Below are 23,166 nucleotides of genomic sequence, written 5' to 3'. Positions count from 1 at the left end.
GCCGCAAGCTCTTTGGCGATCTCAACTATGAGCCATCTCCTGCAGCGTCCTCATCCTGAAACATTTCTGACAAAAAGCCTCATTTAATAACAACTCGGCAGTGGCTTGGTCGACTCCAACAGCACGCGCTCTTTTGTTAACAACCGAGCAAGACCTGACAAGATCCTCCACTTGCCTCCTCTGTCTCCTCTCTGGCTGGTGCCCGCTTCTCTCCCCCTCACTTTCGAAAGAGCTCAACCCCTTCACCGACTTTTACTGTCCACCCCTACGACTGGCCCGTCTGGCTAGCCGTGTTGCCGTCCCACCCTACTACGTCGGAGCTTAGGAGTCAGGGTCCGATCAAGTCACGCTAGAGGGGCTCCTTGCCAGCGCCAAGCCAGAGGTTGTTGGTTCGTCCCGCCGTGCCCGCTGTGCAGCCCAAATTTCCTAGGACCCTTACATTCGCGGGCCGCGGCGTGTTCACCTCGTCAGTGGCCAGTGTCTGTGTCGGCAACGTGCTGGGAAAGACATGCCAATTCATCTCGCAGGCAGAGAAACAGTGTTCGTTACTCGAAAGCGTAGCCGCACCGTAAGGCTTGCTTTAGATGTGTGTGCCTTGCAGATGAATATCTGCACGCGCTCATAACTATCCCTGCCGCCCTGGTCAACTCGACATGTGCGAAAACTGAACCCCACAAGCGATGCCGAAGATATAAGTCACCCCACGCAGTCCAGAAGGGTCAGACAACTGCGGGTTGTTGGTGGTTAGTTTCTAGTCTATTGCGCATATTTCGAGTGACGCCGATGCCTCAAGTGCGACTCACATGGCTAATTCACTGACTAGATCACCGATCTGGTGTCGATTCTGCCTGAGACGTGCTCGTCACATGGTCACGAGTTGCATGATGGTATCCCTCAGACGAGTTCAACTGGTAACCAAGAACCTGTCAAAACTCCTCGAACCACCTTCAAGACGCCACTGGCTCGATGGTCTGCAGCCTTTACTTGGCCAGGCAATCTGCAAAACAGTCGACGGGCATTGCATCGTCCCGCGCCGGCGAAGTCCTAGCGCGGAGATCCTCCGTCGAGCCCTGCTGCACCATACTGCACAACGTCGCCTACCCTGAATCCAACCATATCTCTTGGATTGACGACCTAGGGCCGAATACGGCCAACTAATCGTTGATAGTTCTTAGTCCTTGGCATATTTGCGCGTTGGCTTGCGATGTGTCGTATGTCTTGTCCCCGGGGCTTTCGTCACTGTGGATTGTGACCCCTTGCGTCTAGATGTAAGTCATCCACCCAGAGCCGGGGCAGCACATCATGTCATGCAGGCTTCGTCCACTCAATGGGTCCTCGTACGGTCCTAGCCGGCATGCTTCAAGAGTAGTGAGGGAAGGAGCCGGAAAGGTAAAACAGTAGGCATGGGAATGCAGGCTTGTGTGTAAATGTTAGAATCCATATGGAACGCATCATCTTCCCGCATGCGTAACTACAACTCGAGCGTGCAAACCTAAGAGCAACTCGTAGGCGAAAGATAGCTCAACAGGTGAATATTACAGTAATTAGGGGAGAATTTTCCGTCGTTTGAATTCCAAGGACACTCGAGGAGAAACGCCAATACAATACGCAAGGAATAGCTGGTCCCCGACTATCTCGACTTCTGTCCTAGGGTAGGTAGGTAGGTTGTAGAGTGAAAAGAGAGGCACGTGACCCACTATCTTATCGCTGACGCTCGTCCCCCACCGCGGCGCAACAGAGCGGACGGCTCCACCTGCGACCGCGGGGCAAGAACTTTTTGCGAAGCTGTCGCGAGCTGCCCGAAAAAAAGTAGTCATCGCAACACAATAGCCCGACACTCCCGCCATAGATGCGTCTCTTGCGGTGACCATCAAGATGCCTTTGGTAGACGATGGATTCGAGGCCCTCTTGGAGCCTTTCTACAATGGAAAGAAGCTCACGGATCCCATCTCCACCAAGGAGGATAAATTTCAGCTTCTACCAGCCTTCCTAAAAGTCAAGGGTAAGCAAGTCCCCTCCATCATGCTTGACGGCAAAGGTGCTAACTGATCGTAGGCCTCGTTAAGCAGTAAGTTTTGCATAGAATCAGAATAACCGGCCGCTCCGATCTGCAATTGCTGACACCAGGCGCAGGCACATCGACTCGTACAACTTCTTCGTCGAGCAAGAGATCAAGGATATTGTTCGCGCCAACCGGACCATCCGCAGCGACGTGGATAGCAACTTTTGGCTTGAGTAGGTCCTGGACACGTCGCGATATCGAAATGTACTGACTGGGCTCCCCAGATTCACCGATATTAGAGTCGATCGCCCCAGACGGCAGGACTGGCAAGATGCTAAGTCGCACACCGATGTCACTCCCATGGAGTGCCGTCTCCGAGATATGACATACGCCGCGCCAATCCTCGTCGATATCCAATACATTCGAGACAAGCAGAGGATCGTGCGAAAGAATGTTCCCCTGGGCCGCATGCCTGTGATGCTGAAGAGCTCCAAGTGCCGACTCGGTGGTGCCACCAACACCCAGATGGAGGAGATGAACGAGTGCCCACTCGATCCCGGCGGTTACTTCATCATCGGCGGCACGGAAAAGGTCATTCTTATCCAGGAGCAGCTGAGTAAGAACCGTGTCATTGTCGAAGCGGACGAGAAGAACAACGTTATTTCCGCCTCAGTTACCAGTTCCACCCACGAACGAAAGTCGAAGACCTATGTCACCCTGAAGAAGGACAGGATTCTCCTCACACACAACGTCCTTGTCGAGGGAATTCCCATTGTGATTGTTCTCAAGGCGCTTGGTGGAAAATCAGACATGGAGATCATGGAGCTTGTTGCGGGATCCGATGGCAGATACCAAGACGAGTTCCTGGTCAACTTTGACGAGGCGACAAAAGCGGGCATCTTTACCCAGCACCAGGCGCTAGAGTACATCGGTGCCAGAGTGAAGATGGGTTCGCGCAGGGGTCAGTTTGGCCCTCAAGTGCGTCGCAACCATGTTGAGGAAGGTCTTGACGCCCTTGCCAACCTTGTTATTGCCCACGTTCCCATTGAGGAGCTTGACTTCTACCCCAAAGCTATCTACGTGGCTATGATGACCCGAAAGGTTCTCATGGCTGCCCACAACCCCAAGCTGGTCGATGACAGAGATTTTGTCGGCAATAAGCGACTTGAGCTTGCTGGCCAGCTTCTTTCTCTCCTCTTTGAAGATTTGTTCAAGCGTTTCACTGTCGAGGTCAAGATGTCGATCGATAAATTCCTCAAGAAGAACAACCGCGCAGTTCCCCTGGATGCTGTTCACATGATTAGCAATCATGCAAACACTATCGGAATAGGAATCAACCGGGCCATCCAAACTGGTAACTGGAGCGTTAAGCGATTCAACATGAACCGAGCTGGTGTGACCCACGTCCTGAGTCGGCTCAGTTATATCGCTGCTCTTGGTATGATGACGAGAATCAGCAGTCAGTTTGAGAAGACGCGAAAGGTCTCAGGTCCTCGTGCGCTCCAACCGTCACAGTGGGGTATGCTGTGCACTTCGGATACCCCTGAAGGAGAAGCCTGCGGTCTGGTCAAGAACTTGGCTTTGATGACCCATATCACCACAAATGTCGAGGAAGGACCCGTGAAGGAGACCATCCTGACGATCGACAAGGAAGTCGAGGCTATCGAGAAATTCTCTGGTTCAATGATGCACCGGGAAGGGAGCTACGTCATCCATGTCAATGGTACGCCATTCGCCTTGACAAGGAATCCGAAGAGGTTCGCACAAAGGTTCAGAACATTGCGACGCAGAGGCGGTATCTCTCCCTTCGTGGGTATCAACATCAACACACACTTCAACGCCATCCATATCGCAACCGATGAAGGTCGAATTTGCCGTCCTTATATCATTGTCAAGAATGGGCAACAGAAGCTGAAGCCAGAGCACCTTCGGCTTCTTCAGCTTGGAAAAGTCACATTTGATGATTTCCTGAGACAGGGTGTCGTCGAGTACCTGGATGTGAACGAGGAGAATGACGCCCTCATCACCATCTACGAAGACCAAGTGACGCAAAGTACCACGCATCTGGAGATTGAGCCGTTCACCATCCTGGGTGCAGTTGCAGGACTGATTCCATTCCCCCACCACAACCAATCGCCTCGTAATACCTACCAATGTGCTATGGGTAAACAAGCCATTGGTGCCATCGCCTATAACCAGTTCAACCGAATCGACACTCTACTATACACACTCGTCTATCCTCAACGACCCATGGTTATCTCCAAGACCATCCAGCTTATCGGCTATGATAAGCTCCCCGCAGGCCAGAACGCGACTGTCGTCGTCATGTCGTACTCTGGATACGATATCGAAGATGCTTTGGTTCTGAACAAGGCGTCGATCGACAGAGGGTTTGGACGTTGCCAAGTCTTCCGCAAATACACAACCGAGCTACAAAAATACCCTAATGGTCGCCGCGAGCGCATCGGCGATCCCCAAAATGAAGAAGGCAAGGTCAAACAACGAATCAAGAAGCACGAAGGTCTCGACGATGATGGCTTGGCCATTGTGGGATACAGAATTCATAATGGCGAGGCCATGATCAAGAAGGAAACACCACTTGACCAGACAACCACCGGCATCGGAATGGATCGCGGACCCAGCGAATATCGTGATTCCTCAGTCTCGTACCGCATTGCTGATCCGGCATACATTGACAAGGTGATGGTATCCCAAACGGAGAAGGACACTACAGTTATCAAGGTCCAGACCAGACAGACTCGTCGTCCGGAGCTTGGAGACAAGTTTTCGTCTCGTCACGGTCAAAAGGGTGTGGTTGGCATCATTGTCGACCAGGAGGACCTACCCTTCTCTGACAAGGGTCTGACCCCTGATATCATCATGAATCCTCACGGTTTCCCGTCTCGAATGACGGTCGGCAAGCTGCTCGAGTGCTTGACGGGCAAGGCTTCCATTATCCACGGCCGCCCCGACTATGGATTTGGTGATGCCTTCCGATCGCACCCACTTGAGGAGATGAGCAAGGTCCTTGTTGACCACGGATTCTCGTGGGAGGGCAAGGATTACTTCACTTCAGGCGTGACTGGTGAGCCGCTGGAGGCCTACATCTTCAACGGTCCCATCTACTACCAGCGCCTGAAGCACATGGTTCAAGACAAGATGCATTCTCGATCCAGAGGTCCCAAGGCCATCCTGACACGTCAGCCCACCGAAGGTCGTTCCCGAGAAGGTGGTCTGCGTCTGGGTGAAATGGAGCGTGATTGTCTAATCGCCTACGGCGCCTCTCAGCTTCTGTTGGAACGACTCATGATTAGCTCGGACGGCACAGAGATTGATATTTGCCAGCAGTGCGGTCTGTTCGGATACAAGGGATACTGCCATACATGCAAGAGCACTAGGGAGGTGACCAAGATGACGATGCCGTACGCGGCCAAGCTGCTTGTGCAGGAGCTCATCAGCATGAATGTAGGAGTGCGGCTTCAGATGGAGGATGAGTTTCCCCATCCGGCGTAGAGGGAAGCTGGGCAGAGTTTTATGCATGAGAAATGGAGTCATGGATCTTTGTATACCTTACAGAAAGCATTCTTATGGGGAAATTTGAAGTATCGATATATGATTTTATTCTTCCTGGAGCTCATGTTGGTGTCTATTGTATGGTATCCATTGCATCATCATGAATGCGCCGTATGTGCCTGTGAACTCCATTGTAACAAGATGTCATAAATCCTGGCGACCCCCTTCCCATTATATCAAAGATTATTGCTTATTCTTGGCCTTCTTAACGTCGACCGACTTCAGTCCCCCCATGGTGACTTCAAATTCGACTGCATTGTCGAGTCCTTGGCCAGTGGGTGCTGTATGTGATGCAAAGACAACCTTCATCCACCTCCGCCATCCCTTCAGAGTGGGCGCCAGCAAGTCACTATCGTCATCTGCGTCTATAGGTGCAGCTTGCCTAGAGCGGCCATAGACGGGTCGTTTGAATAAGGCGATGCGACAAGCTATTTGTGTGGACCACACAAGGCCTAGACTGGGCGTTTTGAGCGAGTAAGAGGCATGAGGATCATCACCCCAGCCTGTGAACCAGCGTTGTTGATGGTCAAGCATCAGAGCAGGTGGAGGGGGAGGGCCGTCCGGGTCCTGTAGAGCGAAGGGAATGGAGGATGAGGGAGTGCTGGGGAGGTTCATAGAGGGAGGAGGAGGCATGCTCCGTGAGGCCAACGGACTCTCCTGGACGCCGCTGCTTCTAGGGGCATGCTGTCGGAGGGCAGAGCTGGAGGAGAAGCGGTCGGCAACCTGGTTGGCTACAACGACGGCAAGGCCATGCCGACGGGCCAGATCGCGGAGGAGGGCACCGAGACGAACGAGTTCAGCGCTGCGAGCGGCCATGTTAGAGCCGTGCGAGCCCTGGCGCTCAAACTCTGCGCGGTAGTTTGCGGCGACCGAGTCGAGAATGATAACTCCAATGTCGAGGCGAGAGAGAAGGACTGGGACCTGGAATTGCAGGATGTGATCTTGAGTCTCCAAGTCTGGGGTGACGGCGCTGTGGATAGCATCAAGTGAGGGGCGTGCATCTTCATCGTACTGCTGGAGGATTGGGTTGGCGTTGAGCATCTGGGCCAGGCGGCTTGTGGCTAGGGTGGCCTCGGTTGAAATGTAGAGAGCCTGGCGGCCAAGCCCGTGAGGCGGAGGAAGTTGAACGGCGAGGCAGAGGGAGAGTAGAGCCTGAGTCTTGCCGGCGCCGCTCTCACCGGTGATCTCGGTCACGGCACCAACAGGCACGCCTCCGCCTAGGGCCGCGTCAAGACCATCGTCGAGAGTGCTGATGACGCTAGGAGGCGGATCCGGGTCTAGGAGCGGCTGTTGAGGGGTGATGTCATCGCAGAGGGAAGCCTGGACGGCAGCGATGAGGCGCTTGAGGTCGAGAATAGGTAACCTGGTCTGCTTGGCGATGTCTGCTGGGTGGAGCGTGAGAAGGTCGGTGGTGGTGAGGGCGTTGTGCTCGATGGTTGGGAGCAGAGCCGCAAAGGGGCGGAGAGGAAAGGAGGGGAGAATCTGTAAGAGGTCTGTCATGAGGATGTGTGTGTAAGTGAGAGGAAGAGAGAGGGTGGAGTTGTAGAGATGAGGTCGGTGGCGTGTGTTGAGCCCACGGGGAGCCTGCACGTCCTCAATCAGAGCCAGATGGAATTAATTATCTGGAAAACTACAGAGAAATTCTTTGTTCCAGCTGCTTCCCTATCTCGACGAAGCTGATTGATGCCGTCGGTTGGGTTTATCCAAATCTATAACGCGTTGGTGTTGAGTTGTGAAAGGCGCGATTCACGGTTGCCCGTAGCACTTTCCACTGGCACTTTAGCGTTTGCAGGAGGCAGGCACCCCAGGCGAGTGCCTATTTCAACCACCAATTGCAGCAGCTTGCTCCACTTCACAACCATCCATCTCCAACCATTCACTATCAAATCAATCGCTTCATCAGTTTCCATTGCGCAAACACGACATTCTGGAATCGATATCATCATGGATCCCCAGTTAGATACTACCGATAGCGCGGGCTAGGGAGACGCGCCAGCCACTTTTGCGTGTAAGTGCTACTCAAGGACTTTGCCTGTCCCTACTCACCATTGTCCAGTTTTCGCACTCTTCCTTTCTTTGGAATTCTCTATATATGTGTCCCTCCGCCATCATGACATCCCTCCAGGTATGGGCCGCCAGACTCAATTCTCTCCTGCTGCTCGTAACTGATGCATTTCCAGCCGGAACACTTGAGCACAAGCTATTCGACATGATGCATTGCCCGCTCCTTCAGGCCATCAGCTACGGGAGTTTCGTCATATTCTTTATTGCGGCACCGGCTCTGTTAGAGGATTCCCCAAAGCTCAAGTGGTCGCACGTTTGGTTTTTGCTCGGGGGCGCCATATTGACACTGTGCATTGGAATCAACGTGCTATGCCGATTTTGTACTCATCTTGCAACCATGATTGACAGGGGGGAGGTTGCTGAACCGACGACCGACAGGGGGACGGGCACCGATGCCGGTCTGAACAGCGATCTCGAATCACAGGGAGGCGTCAAGACTGCCACAAACAACGCTCCCGCGTGGGTAGGACGACGGCTATTGATGCGCAAGAATGGCATCAAGGCCATAGAGAGCGTATGAACGTTGTACTGGGTTTAAAACTGATCCATGTTTGATAGGTATCTAGCCTATAATTCATCGGGCGTGGGCCCCAGCGTTATGTTTCAACCACACGGCTGGTTCGACTGTTACACCAGTGCAGCGTCTCCATGATAAACATGATCATGGGTGTTATGTGTTTCGCGGAAGGCAAGAAAGAGTTCATCGATGGGTTGAATCTGAGCAACTCAATCTTGATCATGGTCTCGCAGGAGAGCTATTGACGACTCGTGCCTTCAACTGGCGGGATGAACCTAGTCGCAATTGATTGGCTGGGTACCTTTCCCAGCCGAAATGGATCCTTCAAGCGGCCCAAGCATTCTTCATCTCTTCATCTCTCCAAACCCAAGCTTCGATTGTCAATCTTGTCTGGGGCTGACCTCTTGACGCGCGGAGCATTCGACGGCCGATCCATGCTCCAACGCCACATGGTAACCTTCTCTGAGGCTGAGCTTGCTCACGACGGACTAACTGTAGCGACAACGACAAACGGCTGAGGCCTTTGGTGCACACAGTTTCTTGTGGTATCGATTGGACGTGTGTCCATCTGCAGGCTCCGCAAACGGGTATATGCTGCAAGGACTGGGAAGCTGAAAGTTGCTGACGAGAGGGATCATGTAGGACCAGGATGTGCTGGCTACTGTACCTCTCACCCCGGCACTCCCGCCTCCCAGCGGCGTGTCACGGATGATGCAGGCTAGAGAAAGCTGGCGGCTCCTTACAATGTCGTTGTGCTGACGCCGGGCTCGGGTAAGGCGATGGTGGATGAGCTGCAGGGGTTTATTTTCGGACGTGGATGGCTGGCGTAACCTCCAAGTCCACTCTTTGCCCTACGGGGCTAGAGACTCGCGGGTTGGCTTGTTTCGACCGGGCCTGGGAGGCTGTGCGTGGCCCACTGGGGCCCATACGTACATCCATCCATGGGGATGTGGATGTGGACGACACCATGGATCATCTTGTGTTGTTTCTTCAGTTGGGGTCCATCTCTCGGCAACAACTACCCGCTCTGACGTTGGAACAAGTCGACTAAAGGGATTCGAGGCACGACTATGGCAATGGCCTTTTGCTCTGGCGCTAGCCACACTGTGGGATCACGTCTCCTCGAGCTGGCACCAAAAGTTCTCACCCGTCGAGGCAGGCTGACCCTGACCTTGCGTTCTCGAGCCCAAAAACGACCAGGGGAACCGGGTGTTTCTGTCCATTGAGCTTCCCGGAAACCCTCGCCAACCGCACAGCTATGCCTGGCCCACTCTACTGCTTACCCCGGTGTCTGCATCGGTACAGATGGAACCTGGGAATCTCTCATCACTTTAATTAGCTCGAAGGTCGAGCAGTGACGACTTAATGTGGAGAATGTCCTGCTATAACTCTGCCATGCCTGCTGGCGGCCATTGCCCCAGCCCCGTTTCTTCCAGTTCCTCCGCCTAGTTCTTCTTGGTCTGCTTGACTGCTTGTCGAGAGCAGAATTCAAGCCAAACTCAGCAACCATGAAGGCTTCTGAATTGGCTGCCGCTGTTGTGGCTTTGTCGGTCACCGCCAATGCCAGGCATCTAGCTTACCCAGAGCCTACCAGCATAGTCGCTCTCGCGTTGGACGGCGTGAGCCCAGCGCCCACGACTCCTCCGCAACTTCATGAATTCTTCCGACGAGCCAACCAAGACGATCCCAAGACTGTTCTCGTCGCCCCCGATGCCACCTGTGGCTACATTTCCGGTCGACTCGGTGCTCCGTTTGTCTGCGATGACACGGATAGGCCTTGCATCTTCATCACTCCCGAGGGGAGTCGTTCTGGCGCCATTGCTTGTTGTAATGAGGACGGTTGCGCGACTCGGGCGAGCTGTGTCAATTATGAGGAGTTTTACAGTTCGAGTAAATGTGACGATGGCTGTGCTGTTGACGAGTTCACTCTGAAGTGGTATGACGCTCTCGCATGGTTCTTCTGAGTTATACTGAACTGACTGATGATCTAGCACCGAGACTGAGAACCCTTACTGCAATACCATCACATTTGATGGCGGCATTCAAGATTACTGGTGTAACAGTAAAAATTTCTCAAGTCCCCTCAAGGCCGAGACCACCTACAATTCGCAGAAAACCAAAGTCACCTACAGCAAGCTCGTCCTGACCGATCCTTCAAGCACCTTTTTTGGTTCTACCGGCACCGACAAGCCCGCCGCCACGGTTACTAGTGATGCCGACTCGGACAGCAAGGACGATAAGGAGGTAAATGTGGGAGCAATTGTCGGTGGCGTTGTGGGCGGTGTTGGTGCCATTGGTCTCGCTGGCATCCTTCTCTGGTTTATTCTACGCCAAAGAAGTAAAAGGCAACCCCCGAACCCTCCTGGTTACCAACCGACTCTCGCCCAGCGGCTCCAAGGCCTTGGAGGTTACAACCAGATACCCCAGGGCGCAGCCGCGCACTACGATAACAAGAATCCCTACGCATTGGGTGGCCAGCAGTATCCCGCCTACCACACCGACCCTAATGCTCCTTACGATCCTCGCCTCTCCTACGCCTCGCCGAGCCCCAGCCCTTCCTACCATCAAGTACCGCCTCCTGGACAGCAATTACACCCTGACCAGCGGTTACTAGTTCCTGGATATCTGCCGCCTGTCTTCCAAGAAGCTGGGGGTAAACCCATCATCCCTGAGGTTGATGGTGAACCAGTAATTGCTGAGGCTGGTGGTAAACCTGTCATCGCCGAAGCAGGTGGCGAGTCTGTCAAGCCAAAAGCTCAGGAACTGGCATAGGATTTTGGCAAACACTCTGAGTGTTATTTCGGAAGGGTGGTCGGCGTTTGGGATTGGGAATGGGTATTTGCATCATCGTCTGGAGTTGAATAGAGGTGGTTTTGCTTGATTTTCAACGAAACGGCCACGTTCAGGCTAGGGGTCGTAGTTGATCAAAAGATGAGATTGGACGAATGGATGAACTAGGGGTCAAAGAGGCCTTGATGACATATCTACGTAGCTTAGAATATCCATGTTTGATATCATGAACTGCACATATCATGACAAGATTATGGTTGACATGGCATCCATTAGCTTGAACCCGTGAAGATGTACTGCAGTTGTGAGACGAGCCTGTCCCTGTTTAGGAACGGCTGCAAAGGGAAGGGATCCAGAGCAAGGAATTGTTATCAGGGGGTTAAGTTGAGAAACATCAAGTCTATGACACCTATCACGGGGTTATAATAAAGCTGGTATGGAAAGAGTGTTAATTCCTCTTTGATAGTTAGCTTGGCCTAGTTTATGATCTAAATTTCAGTTTTTAAAACCTTGGAGTAATATTTGTATTTTTTAAAAGTACTTTTACTTATGTCTATCTACATGGATATTATCATGTACACTGACCATAACCCTCTGCCCAACAACTCCAAGGCAACCTCACCCCTTGTGATAGTATATCTCAGTGACCACGACGCAGTTCTACCTTGATGAGGAGTATAATCAACATATTCTTCTTTCTGACTTGGATCGGCTCAAGAGATGGATACTAGACGACGACATCACCAACTGAAACTCTGGGGATCGACGCGCCCTTGTTGGGATAGCTCCCTTGAATGTGTCTAATTTGCTCCTCCTCTGCTCTCAACTTAATCGCTCCCATTCTCTAGTTTGAGTGACATTCCGCGTGACATGAATAATACGGCTAGTACTGTCATTATCCCTATCGGTCACACCGTCACTGTTGCCATCCCCTGATTCACTCTTCCTCCCAACCACATTCGTGTTCAGTTCGTATGCAGCTGAGCGTTGTGGTTTCGCGCCATTTCCACCCCCTATCGTGACAAGATCGGATCCGTACATGTTTCCGTGCTCCCCTGTGCTTTGGTCTTTCGAAAGACTCTTGAAGAATTTGCGGAGGGAGGGGAGAGAGCCGGCTAGGATTCCGAGGCTGAGCTCTACGACGGTCCAGAGGATGATGAAGCCAATCTTGTCTGTAAAATGTCAGTGTTGTCGTTTGACGGTTGGTCAGCGTGACTGCACTTACAAAGCTTGTCAGACGTTGCCGCGTAGCTAGGGATATAAGGCATTCGTATGATTGTGGCAATGGAAGCTCTGTTGGCGACGTCAGTCAGTATGTACAACCTTGTCTAGGTACGCACTGCGGGGGATCCTACAGTACACCCACTCCCAGGATTCCGAACGATAGCAGCTTCAACTTCCTGCGGAGCTGGAGATTCCAGACGATGAATGCTGGCAGAATGGACACGACCCAGTCCACGAGGATATTTGCAGCCGAGAAGACGTAGGTTGGGATGATGATTACGTCGACAGTGATACACTTGCCTTGTCCTGTCCAGGAGGCCGCAAATGGGCGACACTGGATGAAGACAACGATGAATGCCATGACTGACATGGCTATGGCCAGACCTGACATGGCCTGTAGCGGGATTGTATATCGACGTTTCATGGCAACTCGGATCAGGTTGGCGCAGATGCTGACCTTGATAAAGGGGGAGGAGATGATGTAGAGCAATTGCCAAACGGTGACGGCCTGTCGAAAGACTCGTGTTAGCCAGATCATCTGTGGTATTAATGGATCAGTGTAGTTACCTTTGCGCCCTCCACCATGATAGGGAGGTTGAGCTTTGCGTCGCGGGTCCCTAAGCCTGTGAAGCATGCATACATGACAACAGCATTATGCCCCAAATTGAGCACCTGCAGGACCGAACCAAGGTCAGCAAACAAACAACCGTCCATGTATTCCGTGTGGTGTTGCTCACTCCTCCAATGTACATCAAGTAATCCTCCGGACCGTTCAGTCTGTGAATAGTTCGAACGTAAGCCCTCAACAGGAGCATGATCGTGGTGGTAATGGAGAAGAAGATGGTGACGGCCAGAATGCCGGCGGCGAGGCCATCAGGGCTGAGCGCATGCCACACTACCTCCGGATCGTCCATGATGTTGGTGGTTGTCGTTCAGAGAATCAGTCAAGACGTCTGTCTGTCGGAATTGCAAAGTTAGGGGGCATTTTGTCGGTAGTGTCGACACAATGGGCTGAGATTCTTTAATAGAGACTGAATTTGTTTGTAGGATCAGGACCCTGGGATATAAGCGTTTCATTGGGATGCCGATCGATTCTCACAAACTCGGGCGGATACTGTGTTATTCATAGGGCACGCGTTGCGAGGATGCCCAAGGCTGTTCTACTGTATCATTCATCATGGACCTCGCCTACACCTGGTCCCGTTCTTTCATCAATGTCTCCAGGTAAGGATTGTGATTTCCCACTTTGGGTACAATGTCATGCTGATCGTTTTAATACAGAATCCTTTCCAAACCTATCGGATGTTTATCCCTGGACCCTGCACAGGGTGGTTCGTCCAACACAACGGGCTGGGACGCAGGGGGTTTAAATGTTGAACAGGATGCTTTGCCTTGCCACAGAGGTTTCGCTAAGGAAGTGGTGTGTTCTCTGGCAGCCTCTTGTCAGGGATACCTCTCAGCTCTCATAGCTTTCATAGCTCTCATGACTCTCATAGGCTGCCCGTTGTGTCGAGTAGTCTCCCAGCCAATTATAGTGCCAAGAAGTCCCACCGTTCAACATGTAAACCCCTTGCAACTCGTGGCTCCGGCAGTACAACACCCTGCACATCCGTACTTCCGGTCTCATACCCTTGTCATCGCCGGGCTTCTTAAGGCCCCGAGCCAGCTTCAGGACTGTCGTGGAGAATCCATGATTTCTCAGCTACAGGACTCGCTTTCCGAATTATACACCCGGCTAGCGTACACTTGACTTCACTTCCCAAGGGAAAGTAGGTGAGAACCGTTCTTGTACTCGCTGCTTCATCCTCAAGGTAGTGAGTGATTCCAACGCCACGACTGCCCAACGCTCGAACGGCGTTCGAACGGCGAACTACTCATCCCAAGGATCGCCATCCCTGAGGGCCAGCGTAGCACTCGCGTTGCGGTGAGTACGACGACTTGGCTAGGTTCAGGGGAAGCAACGTGTTAATCGCATATCTCTGGGATCCCAAATGGCAAGACACCGTTTGCAACGGTTTGTCACGCCTTGTCGTCTTCCTTGTAGTGTTTATTTAACAACCCTGACGACCCCTTCCTGTCCCATGTCTTGCATCAGCTCTTTGTTCATTGCTACCGTGACTCGTCATTCTCAAACAAACCCATAGTTGCTTACTTTTTATTTGGCAAACATGACCACCTGGGAAGTCAAGGGCAAGGTCGCGCTCGTTACCGGAGCCGGGTCAGGTGAGTCCCTTTCGTGCCATCTCCATCGTCAATCGCTGATCATGGCCAGGCCTCAGCCATGCCCTGAGCAAGAGGCTTCTCGAGTCAGGCTGCTCTGTCGTAATGGCAGATCTGAAGCTGCGTCCCGAAGCTCAGGAGACTCTCGACAGCTACCCGCACCCCCCGGCCGAAGCTGGCGGCGCATCTGCCATCTTCCATCAGACTGATCTCTGCGATTGGTCCCAGATCAACTCGTTGTGGGAGACTGCATTGAAGACATTCGGCCATGTCAACCTGCTGGTGAATGGGGCTGGACTATATGAGCCTCCCTTTAGCGACTTCTGGAACCCGCCTGGCATCTCGCCTCTCGCCCAGGATCCTGCCGACGCTCAAGTCGGCATGTACAAGACATATGCCGTCAACACCATAGCACCAGTGAGGCTGGCACAGATCGCTGTTGAGTACTGGCTACGGCCCGAGAACCGACACCTTCAGGGCAACATTCTCTGGCTTGCTAGCATGGCCGGTTACATCCACGGGCTTCTGACCCCTTTCTACTACTCGAGCAAAGCTGCTGTCGTCAGCATCTGCAAATCCTTGGGTTCGCTGAACAGGATTGCGGGTATCCGAAATACCGCCATTTGCCCTGGTGTTGTTGATGTATGTCTGACTTCGTTTTGATACGACTACAGTGACTGACTAACTTGCCAACCAGACTCCTATCTTTCACGCCCCCTACAGTCGCGAGAGGGTACAGGCAGACGACCTTATGCTCACGGTAGATGAGCTGATTGATGTTGCCATGGATGGTATCCAGAGTGACAAGTATGGCAATGGCAATATCGTCGAGGTCTTTTGCGGAGGCACCAAGGAAGCCCATGAGGTCTGTGTTCGGGATGTGCCAATGGAGGCCGTGTACAACATGGAAGGTCTTGTTGGCCTGGCTGCGGGCACGCATATTATTACCAAGCAGGAAACGTTTGAGAAGGAGTTGGCAGAGAAAGGATTAGAGTTTAAGAACTAGATCTTGTTCTTTTCATACAATTATATCCATCTATCTTGCGATAGGATAGATAATCTTACCTTAGGAAAAATATTAAAAAAAAATTAATAGTTTTTTTTAAACTTAATTTATAAAAAAATAATAATACTATATAGTTTAGAGTGCTTTTATTAATATTTATATCTAAAATAATTAATAAAGAATTTTATAATAAAAGCCTATTAAGAATAGCCCTATAACAGAGCTAGATCGGCTTAGTGGGGTGATTTTCTCGATTATCGACAATGACCTCATCGGCAGCCGAGGTCGAAGCTAACAACTGCGAAAGCTCTTTCCGGGTCTGGTCTACCAGCAAGCCTCCACCAAAACCAGTCGCGTTTCTTTGCTTGGAGACATTGTCACCTCTCCCTCTTTCTCTCTCCATATTCCCTTCACCAGCATGCGCGCTTCTGGGTCTCAATCGTCATGATTCCTAGTCGAGGCGGCCTTGCAACGGCCGCGCTCCTTGCTACGCGCCGGTCGCTTCCATCCTCACCACGATCGCTCGGCCTTGGTCTCGCGGCAGCGTCGCATTTCCGACATTTTGACCAGAATGTGATACGGCGACCCGTCAGTCGTGTTTGGGAGAGCACGACAGTGAGCCCGGATGCGGCTGCTGTGCCTCCTCCACATGCTTCAGAAGAGGGGGCTGATAAGAGTGGGCATATCATCACCCACTCCAACGAGTCCATTCTCTTCTTCGACAGTATGATTCTTCCTGATATAGGCCTATATATGATGGGTTAGATCAATTGGCCGTTCGCTGACTCTTGCAGACATCTTTCCACTCAAACTCAGCAGTGTGCTAAGCCGCCCTTACAAGACGGACGGCGAAGTCACCGACCTGCTCAAGCGTTTCGAGTCCTCTTCTCTGGGTATCTTGGACCCAATCCGCCTGGTCAGGACAGCCATACCGGAAGACCTACCGATCAAGGTGACAGAAATTCTGCCACGGCTAAAAGATGGAGGCGCATATGTCAAGTTCAGTCACGATGCCAACATAGACCCTGCAGAGATTGAAGGTACGGGTGTCAAAAAGCGAGCTTTTGTTTGTACCACCAGCTAATACGCACTTTCCTAATAGCTCAGTTGGCCAAAAGCCTCAAGGAGAGGCCTATTAAGCCTTGGTTCAGCCTCTTTCGCCCTGTCAACGCCCGCCTTGTTCAGGGCACTCCATGGCTCGAGGACCTGTATCGCTTTCCATCAAACCTCGTCAAGGTCGAATTTGTTCCTCCGACACCTGGAACAGCCCCTGAAGAACTCCCAGAAGAGACGCTTTACACCCTGTTCCGCAAGTACGGCAAGATCGCAGACATTATACCTCAGCCTACCGACTCCAAGGTCATACCTCGGTATGCCCATCTTGGGTTCCCCGTGACAAGGGATGCCATCATGGCTCGCAACTGTATGCATGGCTTCATTGTGAGCGAGGCTCTTGGAGGCGGAAATAGCGGTACCAAGCTTCGATTGTCTTTTGAGAAGCGCGTCAAGGCGCACAGCATCTGGAACTGGCTGACTAGCCATCCCCGTATCGTCATCCCCGTCATCGCTGCCCTGGTTGCCGGTCTCTCGGTTCTCATTTTCGACCCTATTCGCGAGTTCTTCATCAAGCTCCATGTTCAGCACTCACTGGAATTCAAGGACTCCAAGATTTACAAGTGGTTTAAGAAGCAGACTGGCAACTTTGGGTTGACAGGCAAAAAGAAGAGCAATGACGATCTGAGTGAGGTTTGGAATCATCGACGTGATGCGATTGAAAAGGTTCATGGCTGGCTTGATGAGACATCCGACACATTCATCGTCGTCACTGGGCCCAAGGGCTCGGGCAAGGTCGAAATGGTCATGGAACAGGCTCTGGAAGGTCGCAAGAACGTGCTCAAACTGGACTGCAGGCGAATCGTTGAGGCCAGAGGCGAAGCTGGCACCATCAAGCGGCTGGCTGCTGCTGTTGGCTATCGTCCTGTCTTTTCCTGGGCCAATAGCATGAGCAGCATGATTGATCTCGCCGTGCAAAGCACCACGGGTGTCAAGGCAGGCTTTTCGGAAACTCTCGAGTCTCAGCTCAACAAGATTTTGCAGACGACAACTGGCGCCCTCAAGGATGTCGCCGTTTCATCTCGCGACAAGAAGGATACCGATGCCAAACTCTCAGAGGATGCTTGGCTCGAGGCTCACCCTGAGCGCAGACCTGTCATTGTCGTCGACAACTTTCTCCACAAGGGCGAGGAGAACAGTATCATTTACGACAAGATCGCCGAATGGGCAGCAACCGTGGTTCAGAACAACGTCGCTCATGTCATCTTCCTGACCACCGACTCAGCCTACTCGAAGCCCCTAGCTAAGGCCTTGCCTGATCGACTCTTCCGTACAGTCTCTTTTGGTGACCTCGCCCCCGATGTTGCCAAGAACTTTGTTCTCAGCCGCCTCAAGGACCAGATCGCTGCTGAGGAGAAGGTGCGCCAGGAAGACGGCGATGATGCTGAGAAGCGCCCGATGCCACGCTTGAACATGCTGGAGCTCGACCAGTGTATCGACACCCTCGGTGGCCGACTCACTGACTTGGAGTTCCTGGCACGTCGTCTCCGAACTGGCCAATCCCCCAAGGAGGCGATGGATGAGATTGTCTCCGAGACTGCCACTGATATTGTTCGCATGTTCCTCCTGGGCAAACCCTCTGACATTGAGGGCAAGAAGTTTTCTTCCCAGCAGGCATGGCATCTCATCAAGTCCCTTGCCCAGAACCCGAACCTACGGTACAACCAGATTCTCCTCTCGGCGCCTTTTGCCTCGGCCGCAGCAGCGGGTGCAACCGACGCAGATGCGGCTATCGACAGCTTAGCCAGCTCGGAGCTCATTGCTGTTCAATCTTATCAGGGCCGACCGATGACCATCACGGCTGGCAAGCCTCTCCACCAAGCCGCCTTTTCAGTGCTTCTCCACGATCGTGTGCTCAAGGCCAAGATGGACTACGACATCCTCAACGACTCGTCCAAGGCTGAGGCTCGATCCATTGACAAGGTCGAGAATGAGCTGGTGCTGCTCGGTAGCCTCCCCCGGCAGACAGGCGAGACAGCTGGACGCATCACTTTCCTGCTCCGCAAGCTCGAGGATAGCCAGGCCAAGATTGCCAAGTGGGATAGGGAGATGACTGAGTTGAAGAAGGTCTTGAGCGAGGAGTTTTGATGGGTTTTGTAAATTATGTCTGATGCCCTCTTTGGAGCCGTCATGATACTCGACAACAGGATTTGTGAAGTCAGGCTATTGCTATTTGTAGTTGAGCGCACTCATCTCAATTGAATCAACAGGCCATCTCGAGTTATGATACAGAGCTCTCTATCTGGGATATAAAAGGAAGATTATCGACCCATTACTATCGACTCGATGAGACGTGTTCGATATTTTATGAATCAGCTGGGCTCTTGAGAGTATAGTTATTGTCAAATCTTTGGCTTGCGTCAAGGGATGTTAGTTGTCCAAGCACGCTGGTCAGGACATGGACACGACATTGAAACAGCAAAGCATCCAAACCTCTTAAAAAAACATGACTTTTCATAAATATATATACATAGAGAGAATAACAAGAGAAGAATACTTAAGAATATCAATACATATCAATCTTGTTTTATCACGTACACATAATCGCAACACCCCAGCACACTCTAATGGAACTCCATCATCCACGGACGTCAACGCGAACTATTCACCTAACAAACATGGCGGAAAGATCAAAATTAGGTACTCAAGCTCCTCGCCAAATGTTAATCACTCCAAATCAAAATACACTTCAATTGCTCTCCCTTCAAATCACATCCCAAGCGTCAACCTTTTGAGCAGCAAGCATTGTCTCTCGGCAACTCGGCAAATCCATTTTCCCGACACAACCTGCGCATCTTGACCACCGCGAAAAATCCAATGAGCATCACGAGCGCAAGACGACACGGACGAGAGACACAAGGAGGGCGCTGATTCCAACCCCGCTGAGCAACTATACCTACGGTAACCACGCGACGAGACCTTTTTGATTGGCACGACACGATACAGTTGCGACGTGAAATCCCTCCTCGACTGTCCCTATTCTGATATCCAACGACATCGACCGAAGCAACCTACTTCACATCTACACACACATCCGTCGCCATGGGTTGGCTATGGTCTTCGTCCAACAAGGACAAGCCGTCCACACTCTCTGAAGAAGCACCTCCCACCTCAACACCTTCACAACAACCTCCACCCTCAACCTCGACATCCACCACCACAGACCCCGAGATCCAAAAGTTCATCGACCTCTTCGAGTCGGAAAAGAACGCCAAACCCGAACCCGCCTCACAAAAAGACCAACAATCTTCGTCATTACCATCATGGCTCACCCTCAAGAAATCAACAAGAGCCACAACCCCAACACCTTCCGACATACCACCCCTCGGCACCCTCTCCGAAGCCCTCCTCCCGACCGACATGTCATGCCGACAAGCCTTTGACCAGGCCTGGGCCTGCAACTCGATGGGTGGCCAGTGGAACGCCGTCTATCGCTACGGCGAGATGCGCTCTTGCAGCGAGCACTGGGACGACTTTTGGTTCTGCATGCGTACAAAGGGTTACTCCCCCGAGATGCGCGAGAAGGCCATCCGGGAGCACTACCGCGCAAAGGAGTTTGTTAAGTACGGTCCGGGCAAGCCTAGCAGTGAGGATGTGTGGGAGAGTCGGGAAGAAAGGGTTCCTGAAGGTTCAACGTTCAACCAGCCCATTGAATAATGGTTCAGTCGCAACAGTTGACTTGGGATTCGATTATTGTTATTACTATTTGGAATGAGAACATGAGGGGGATTTACTGTATACTAGGACATCCCACTATGGGACAGACATTACGATCACAGGGTCATGACTACACAATCCACTATATCCAACCATCTCCAGCTCCTATGTCGATGACTTCACGCGGGTCAAAAAGTCATAAAGCAAAGCTTTGCGTCCTCTCAAGGACCTCTACCATGACAATAATTCACAACAAAGGCCAAGGCCTTGGATCGTTTAGTCAGTACCCAACTTTGGAGTAAGATATTCAGACATGGAAGTTGAAACATCACATCACATTGTTCAAGAGAAAAAAACATTCATGAATGTCTTAATTCATCGATTCATTAAAGTACAGTCCTGGGTAAACCACCGAGCTTTTCCCTGTTCATAACCGTGAAATGCAGAAAAACAAAGGCAGAAATCTAATCATCGCATCATCCCTCGATGACCCCTAGCCTCCCGCATCGCACTCCTGGATGCTTGACCATTCTAGAAGTCGAGACTGATGTTGTTGGGGTATCAAAGAATTTAGTCGACCTCCTCGACGGTAGGACCGTCATCGCCACCGTGGCCAGGGGCACCACCAGGGCCACCAGCACCAGGGAAGCCACCGGGACCGCCAGCGCCGGGCATGCCACCGGGCATGCCACCCTCGCCGCCGGAGCCGTAGAACTTCATCATGATGGGGTTGGCAATACCCTCAAGCTCCTTCTGGTGCTCCTCGTACTCCTCACGAGTAGCCTGCTGGTTGTCGTCGAGCCACTCAACGACCTTGTCAATCTCGGTCTTGAGCTTGTCCTTGTCGCCAGCCTCAATCTTCTCCTCGACCTTGGGGTCGGAGAGAGTGTTGCGGAGAGAGTAAGCGTAGGACTCAAGACCGTTCTTGGCAGCGACACGGCGGCCCTCAGCCTCATCCTCCTCCTTGTACTTCTCGGCATCCGAAAGCATGCGCTCGATGTCCTCCTTGGAGAGACGGCCCTTGTCGTTGGTGATGACAATCTTGTTGGACTTGCCGGTGCCCTTCTCGACGGCAGAGACGTTCATGATACCGTTGGCATCAAGATCGAAAGTGACCTCAATCTGGGGAACACCACGGGGGGCAGGGGGGATACCGGTGAGCTCGAACTTGCCGAGAAGGTTGTTGTCCTTGGTGCGCTGGCGCTCACCCTCGTAGACCTGGATGAGGACACCAGGCTGGTTGTCGGAGAAGGTAGAGAAGACCTCGGACTTCTTGGTGGGGATGGTGGTGTTGCGGGGGATGAGCTTGGTCATCATGCCACCAGCAGTCTCGATACCGAGGGAAAGCGGGGCGACATCGAGAAGCAGGATCTCGTTGGTGGCCTTGGAAGAAGTGTCACCGGACAGAATGGCGGCCTGGACAGCGGCACCGTAGGCAACAGCCTCATCGGGGTTGATGGACTTGTTGGGCTCCTTTCCGTTGAAGTAGTCGGTGATGAGCTTCTGGACACGGGGGATACGGGTAGATCCACCGACGAGAACGATCTCGTGGACAAGGGACTTGTCGATCTTGGCGTCACCGAGGACACGGTCGACGGGCTGGATGGTGGATCGGAAGAGATCCTGGCAGAGCTCCTCGAAACGGGCTCTGGTGATGGAGGTGTAGAAATCAATACCCTCGAAGAGAGAGTCGATCTCGATGGAGGTCTGAGCGGAAGAAGAAAGGGTTCGCTTGGCACGCTCGCAAGCGGTTCGGAGACGTCGGAGAGCACGGACGTTGGTAGAGAGATCCTTCTGTGAGGGGGGTTAGTGTATGTTTTGACAAATCATGACAGAGAATGCGAGGATGATGTGAGGAGATCAAAGTCCATCATAAGGAAGGTGGGGGCGGGGTAATGGACAATGATTCACGATTGAATCCAAGGAGTGAACCCATGGAGAAAATCGCAAAACCTCGGAAAGAGAATGGGAATGACGGAGAGGGAATTACTAACCTTGTGCTTGCGCTTGAACTCATTGACGAAGTGGTTGACCAGACGGTTGTCGAAATCCTCACCACCCAAGTGAGTGTCACCGGCAGTAGACTTGACCTCGAAGATACCCTCCTCAATGGTCAGGAGAGAAACATCGAAGGTACCACCACCGAGATCGAAGATGAGGACGTTGCGCTCACCCTCGATCTTCTTGTCAAGACCGTAGGCAATGGCAGCGGCGGTAGGCTCGTTGATGATTCGGAGAACGTTGAGGCCAGCAATGAGACCGGCATCCTTGGTAGCCTGACGCTGAGAGTCGTTGAAGTAGGCAGGAACGGTGACGACAGCGTTGTTGACGGTCTCACCGAGGTAAGACTCGGCGGTCTCTCGCATCTTGGTGAGAACCATGGAGGAGATCTCCTCGGGGGTGAAGGTCTTCTGCTCGCCCTTGAACTCAACCTCGATGATAGGCTTGCCACCCTTGTCGATGATCTTGAAGGGGAAGTGCTTCATGTCGGCCTGGACCTCAGGGTCGGCGAACTTGCGACCGATCAAACGCTTGGCATCGAAGACAGTGTTCGTGGGGTTCATGGCAACCTGGTTCTTGGCGGCATCACCGATCAGACGCTCGGTGTCGGTGAAACCGACGAAAGAGGGAGTGGTTCGGTTACCCTGGTCGTTGGCGATAATGTCGCATCTGAATAATAGTTAGAAGCTGCTGATGAAGAAATGATGGGGAAAAGAGCTTACCGGTCCTCACGGAAGATACCCACGCAAGAGTACGTGGTACCCAAATCGATACCGACGGCGGGACCCATTTTGTGTGATGTGTGTGAAGATGTGTGATGTGCGAAAGAAGAGAGATGAACGCGGGGAGAAAGGAAAAGGAAATCGCAGTTGCTTCAAAGGGGGGGATGGAGGTATTTGAAGGCTTGAGAGGGTATCTGAGAGATGTGTTGTTGTGAGAAGAAAATCGGATTGCGGTGCAGCAGTCGCAAAAGGTGCTAAATAAAGGCGGGTGCCAAGG

General features: G+C 52.3%; 7 protein-coding genes across 7 annotated transcripts; 5 read left to right on the top strand and 2 right to left on the bottom strand.

The window, feature by feature from the left end:
* Positions 1-1,875: 1,875 nt before the first annotated feature.
* Positions 1,876-5,515, top strand: NECHADRAFT_90251 (uncharacterized protein; the record flags this gene model as incomplete). Its single annotated transcript, XM_003054382.1, has 4 exons — positions 1,876-2,002; positions 2,056-2,068; positions 2,134-2,235; positions 2,287-5,515. The coding sequence occupies 4 exons, from the start codon at positions 1,876-1,878 to the stop codon at positions 5,513-5,515; spliced, it is 3,471 nt and encodes a 1,156-aa protein (XP_003054428.1).
* Positions 5,516-9,664: 4,149 nt separating this feature from the next.
* NECHADRAFT_75126 (uncharacterized protein) lies at positions 9,665-10,928 on the top strand (the record flags this gene model as incomplete). The annotated part of the gene is made up of 2 exons (XM_003054381.1): positions 9,665-10,092; positions 10,148-10,928. 2 exons carry the CDS (start codon positions 9,665-9,667, stop codon positions 10,926-10,928), a joined length of 1,209 nt encoding a protein of 402 aa, XP_003054427.1.
* An 840-nt stretch (positions 10,929-11,768) lies between these two features.
* NECHADRAFT_75125 (uncharacterized protein) lies at positions 11,769-13,084 on the bottom strand (the record flags this gene model as incomplete). The annotated part of the gene is made up of 5 exons (XM_003053661.1): positions 11,769-12,118; positions 12,172-12,239; positions 12,302-12,678; positions 12,738-12,842; positions 12,908-13,084. 5 exons carry the CDS (start codon positions 13,082-13,084, stop codon positions 11,769-11,771), a joined length of 1,077 nt encoding a protein of 358 aa, XP_003053707.1.
* Positions 13,085-14,338: 1,254 nt separating this feature from the next.
* On the top strand, positions 14,339-15,396 carry NECHADRAFT_75124 (uncharacterized protein; the record flags this gene model as incomplete). Its single annotated transcript, XM_003054380.1, has 3 exons — positions 14,339-14,393; positions 14,503-15,032; positions 15,088-15,396. The coding sequence occupies 3 exons, from the start codon at positions 14,339-14,341 to the stop codon at positions 15,394-15,396; spliced, it is 894 nt and encodes a 297-aa protein (XP_003054426.1).
* Positions 15,397-15,840: 444 nt separating this feature from the next.
* NECHADRAFT_90250 (uncharacterized protein) lies at positions 15,841-18,597 on the top strand (the record flags this gene model as incomplete). The annotated part of the gene is made up of 3 exons (XM_003054379.1): positions 15,841-16,120; positions 16,191-16,436; positions 16,499-18,597. The coding sequence occupies 3 exons, from the start codon at positions 15,841-15,843 to the stop codon at positions 18,595-18,597; spliced, it is 2,625 nt and encodes an 874-aa protein (XP_003054425.1).
* A 954-nt stretch (positions 18,598-19,551) lies between these two features.
* Positions 19,552-20,166, top strand: NECHADRAFT_75122 (uncharacterized protein; the record flags this gene model as incomplete). Its single annotated transcript, XM_003054378.1, has 1 exon — positions 19,552-20,166. One exon carries the CDS (start codon positions 19,552-19,554, stop codon positions 20,164-20,166), a length of 615 nt encoding a protein of 204 aa, XP_003054424.1.
* Positions 20,167-20,547: 381 nt separating this feature from the next.
* NECHADRAFT_65752 (uncharacterized protein) lies at positions 20,548-22,957 on the bottom strand (the record flags this gene model as incomplete). Its single annotated transcript, XM_003053660.1, has 3 exons — positions 20,548-21,960; positions 22,161-22,836; positions 22,890-22,957. 3 exons carry the CDS (start codon positions 22,955-22,957, stop codon positions 20,737-20,739), a joined length of 1,968 nt encoding a protein of 655 aa, XP_003053706.1. The 3' UTR covers positions 20,548-20,736.
* Positions 22,958-23,166: the final 209 nt, after the last annotated feature.

The sequence above is a fragment of the Fusarium vanettenii genome (genome assembly GCF_000151355.1).
Source record: "Fusarium vanettenii 77-13-4 chromosome 1 genomic scaffold NECHAsca_1_chr1_3_0, whole genome shotgun sequence".
Taxonomy (NCBI): domain Eukaryota; kingdom Fungi; phylum Ascomycota; class Sordariomycetes; order Hypocreales; family Nectriaceae; genus Fusarium; species Fusarium vanettenii.
This window is presented reverse-complemented; position numbering and strand designations above follow the sequence as displayed.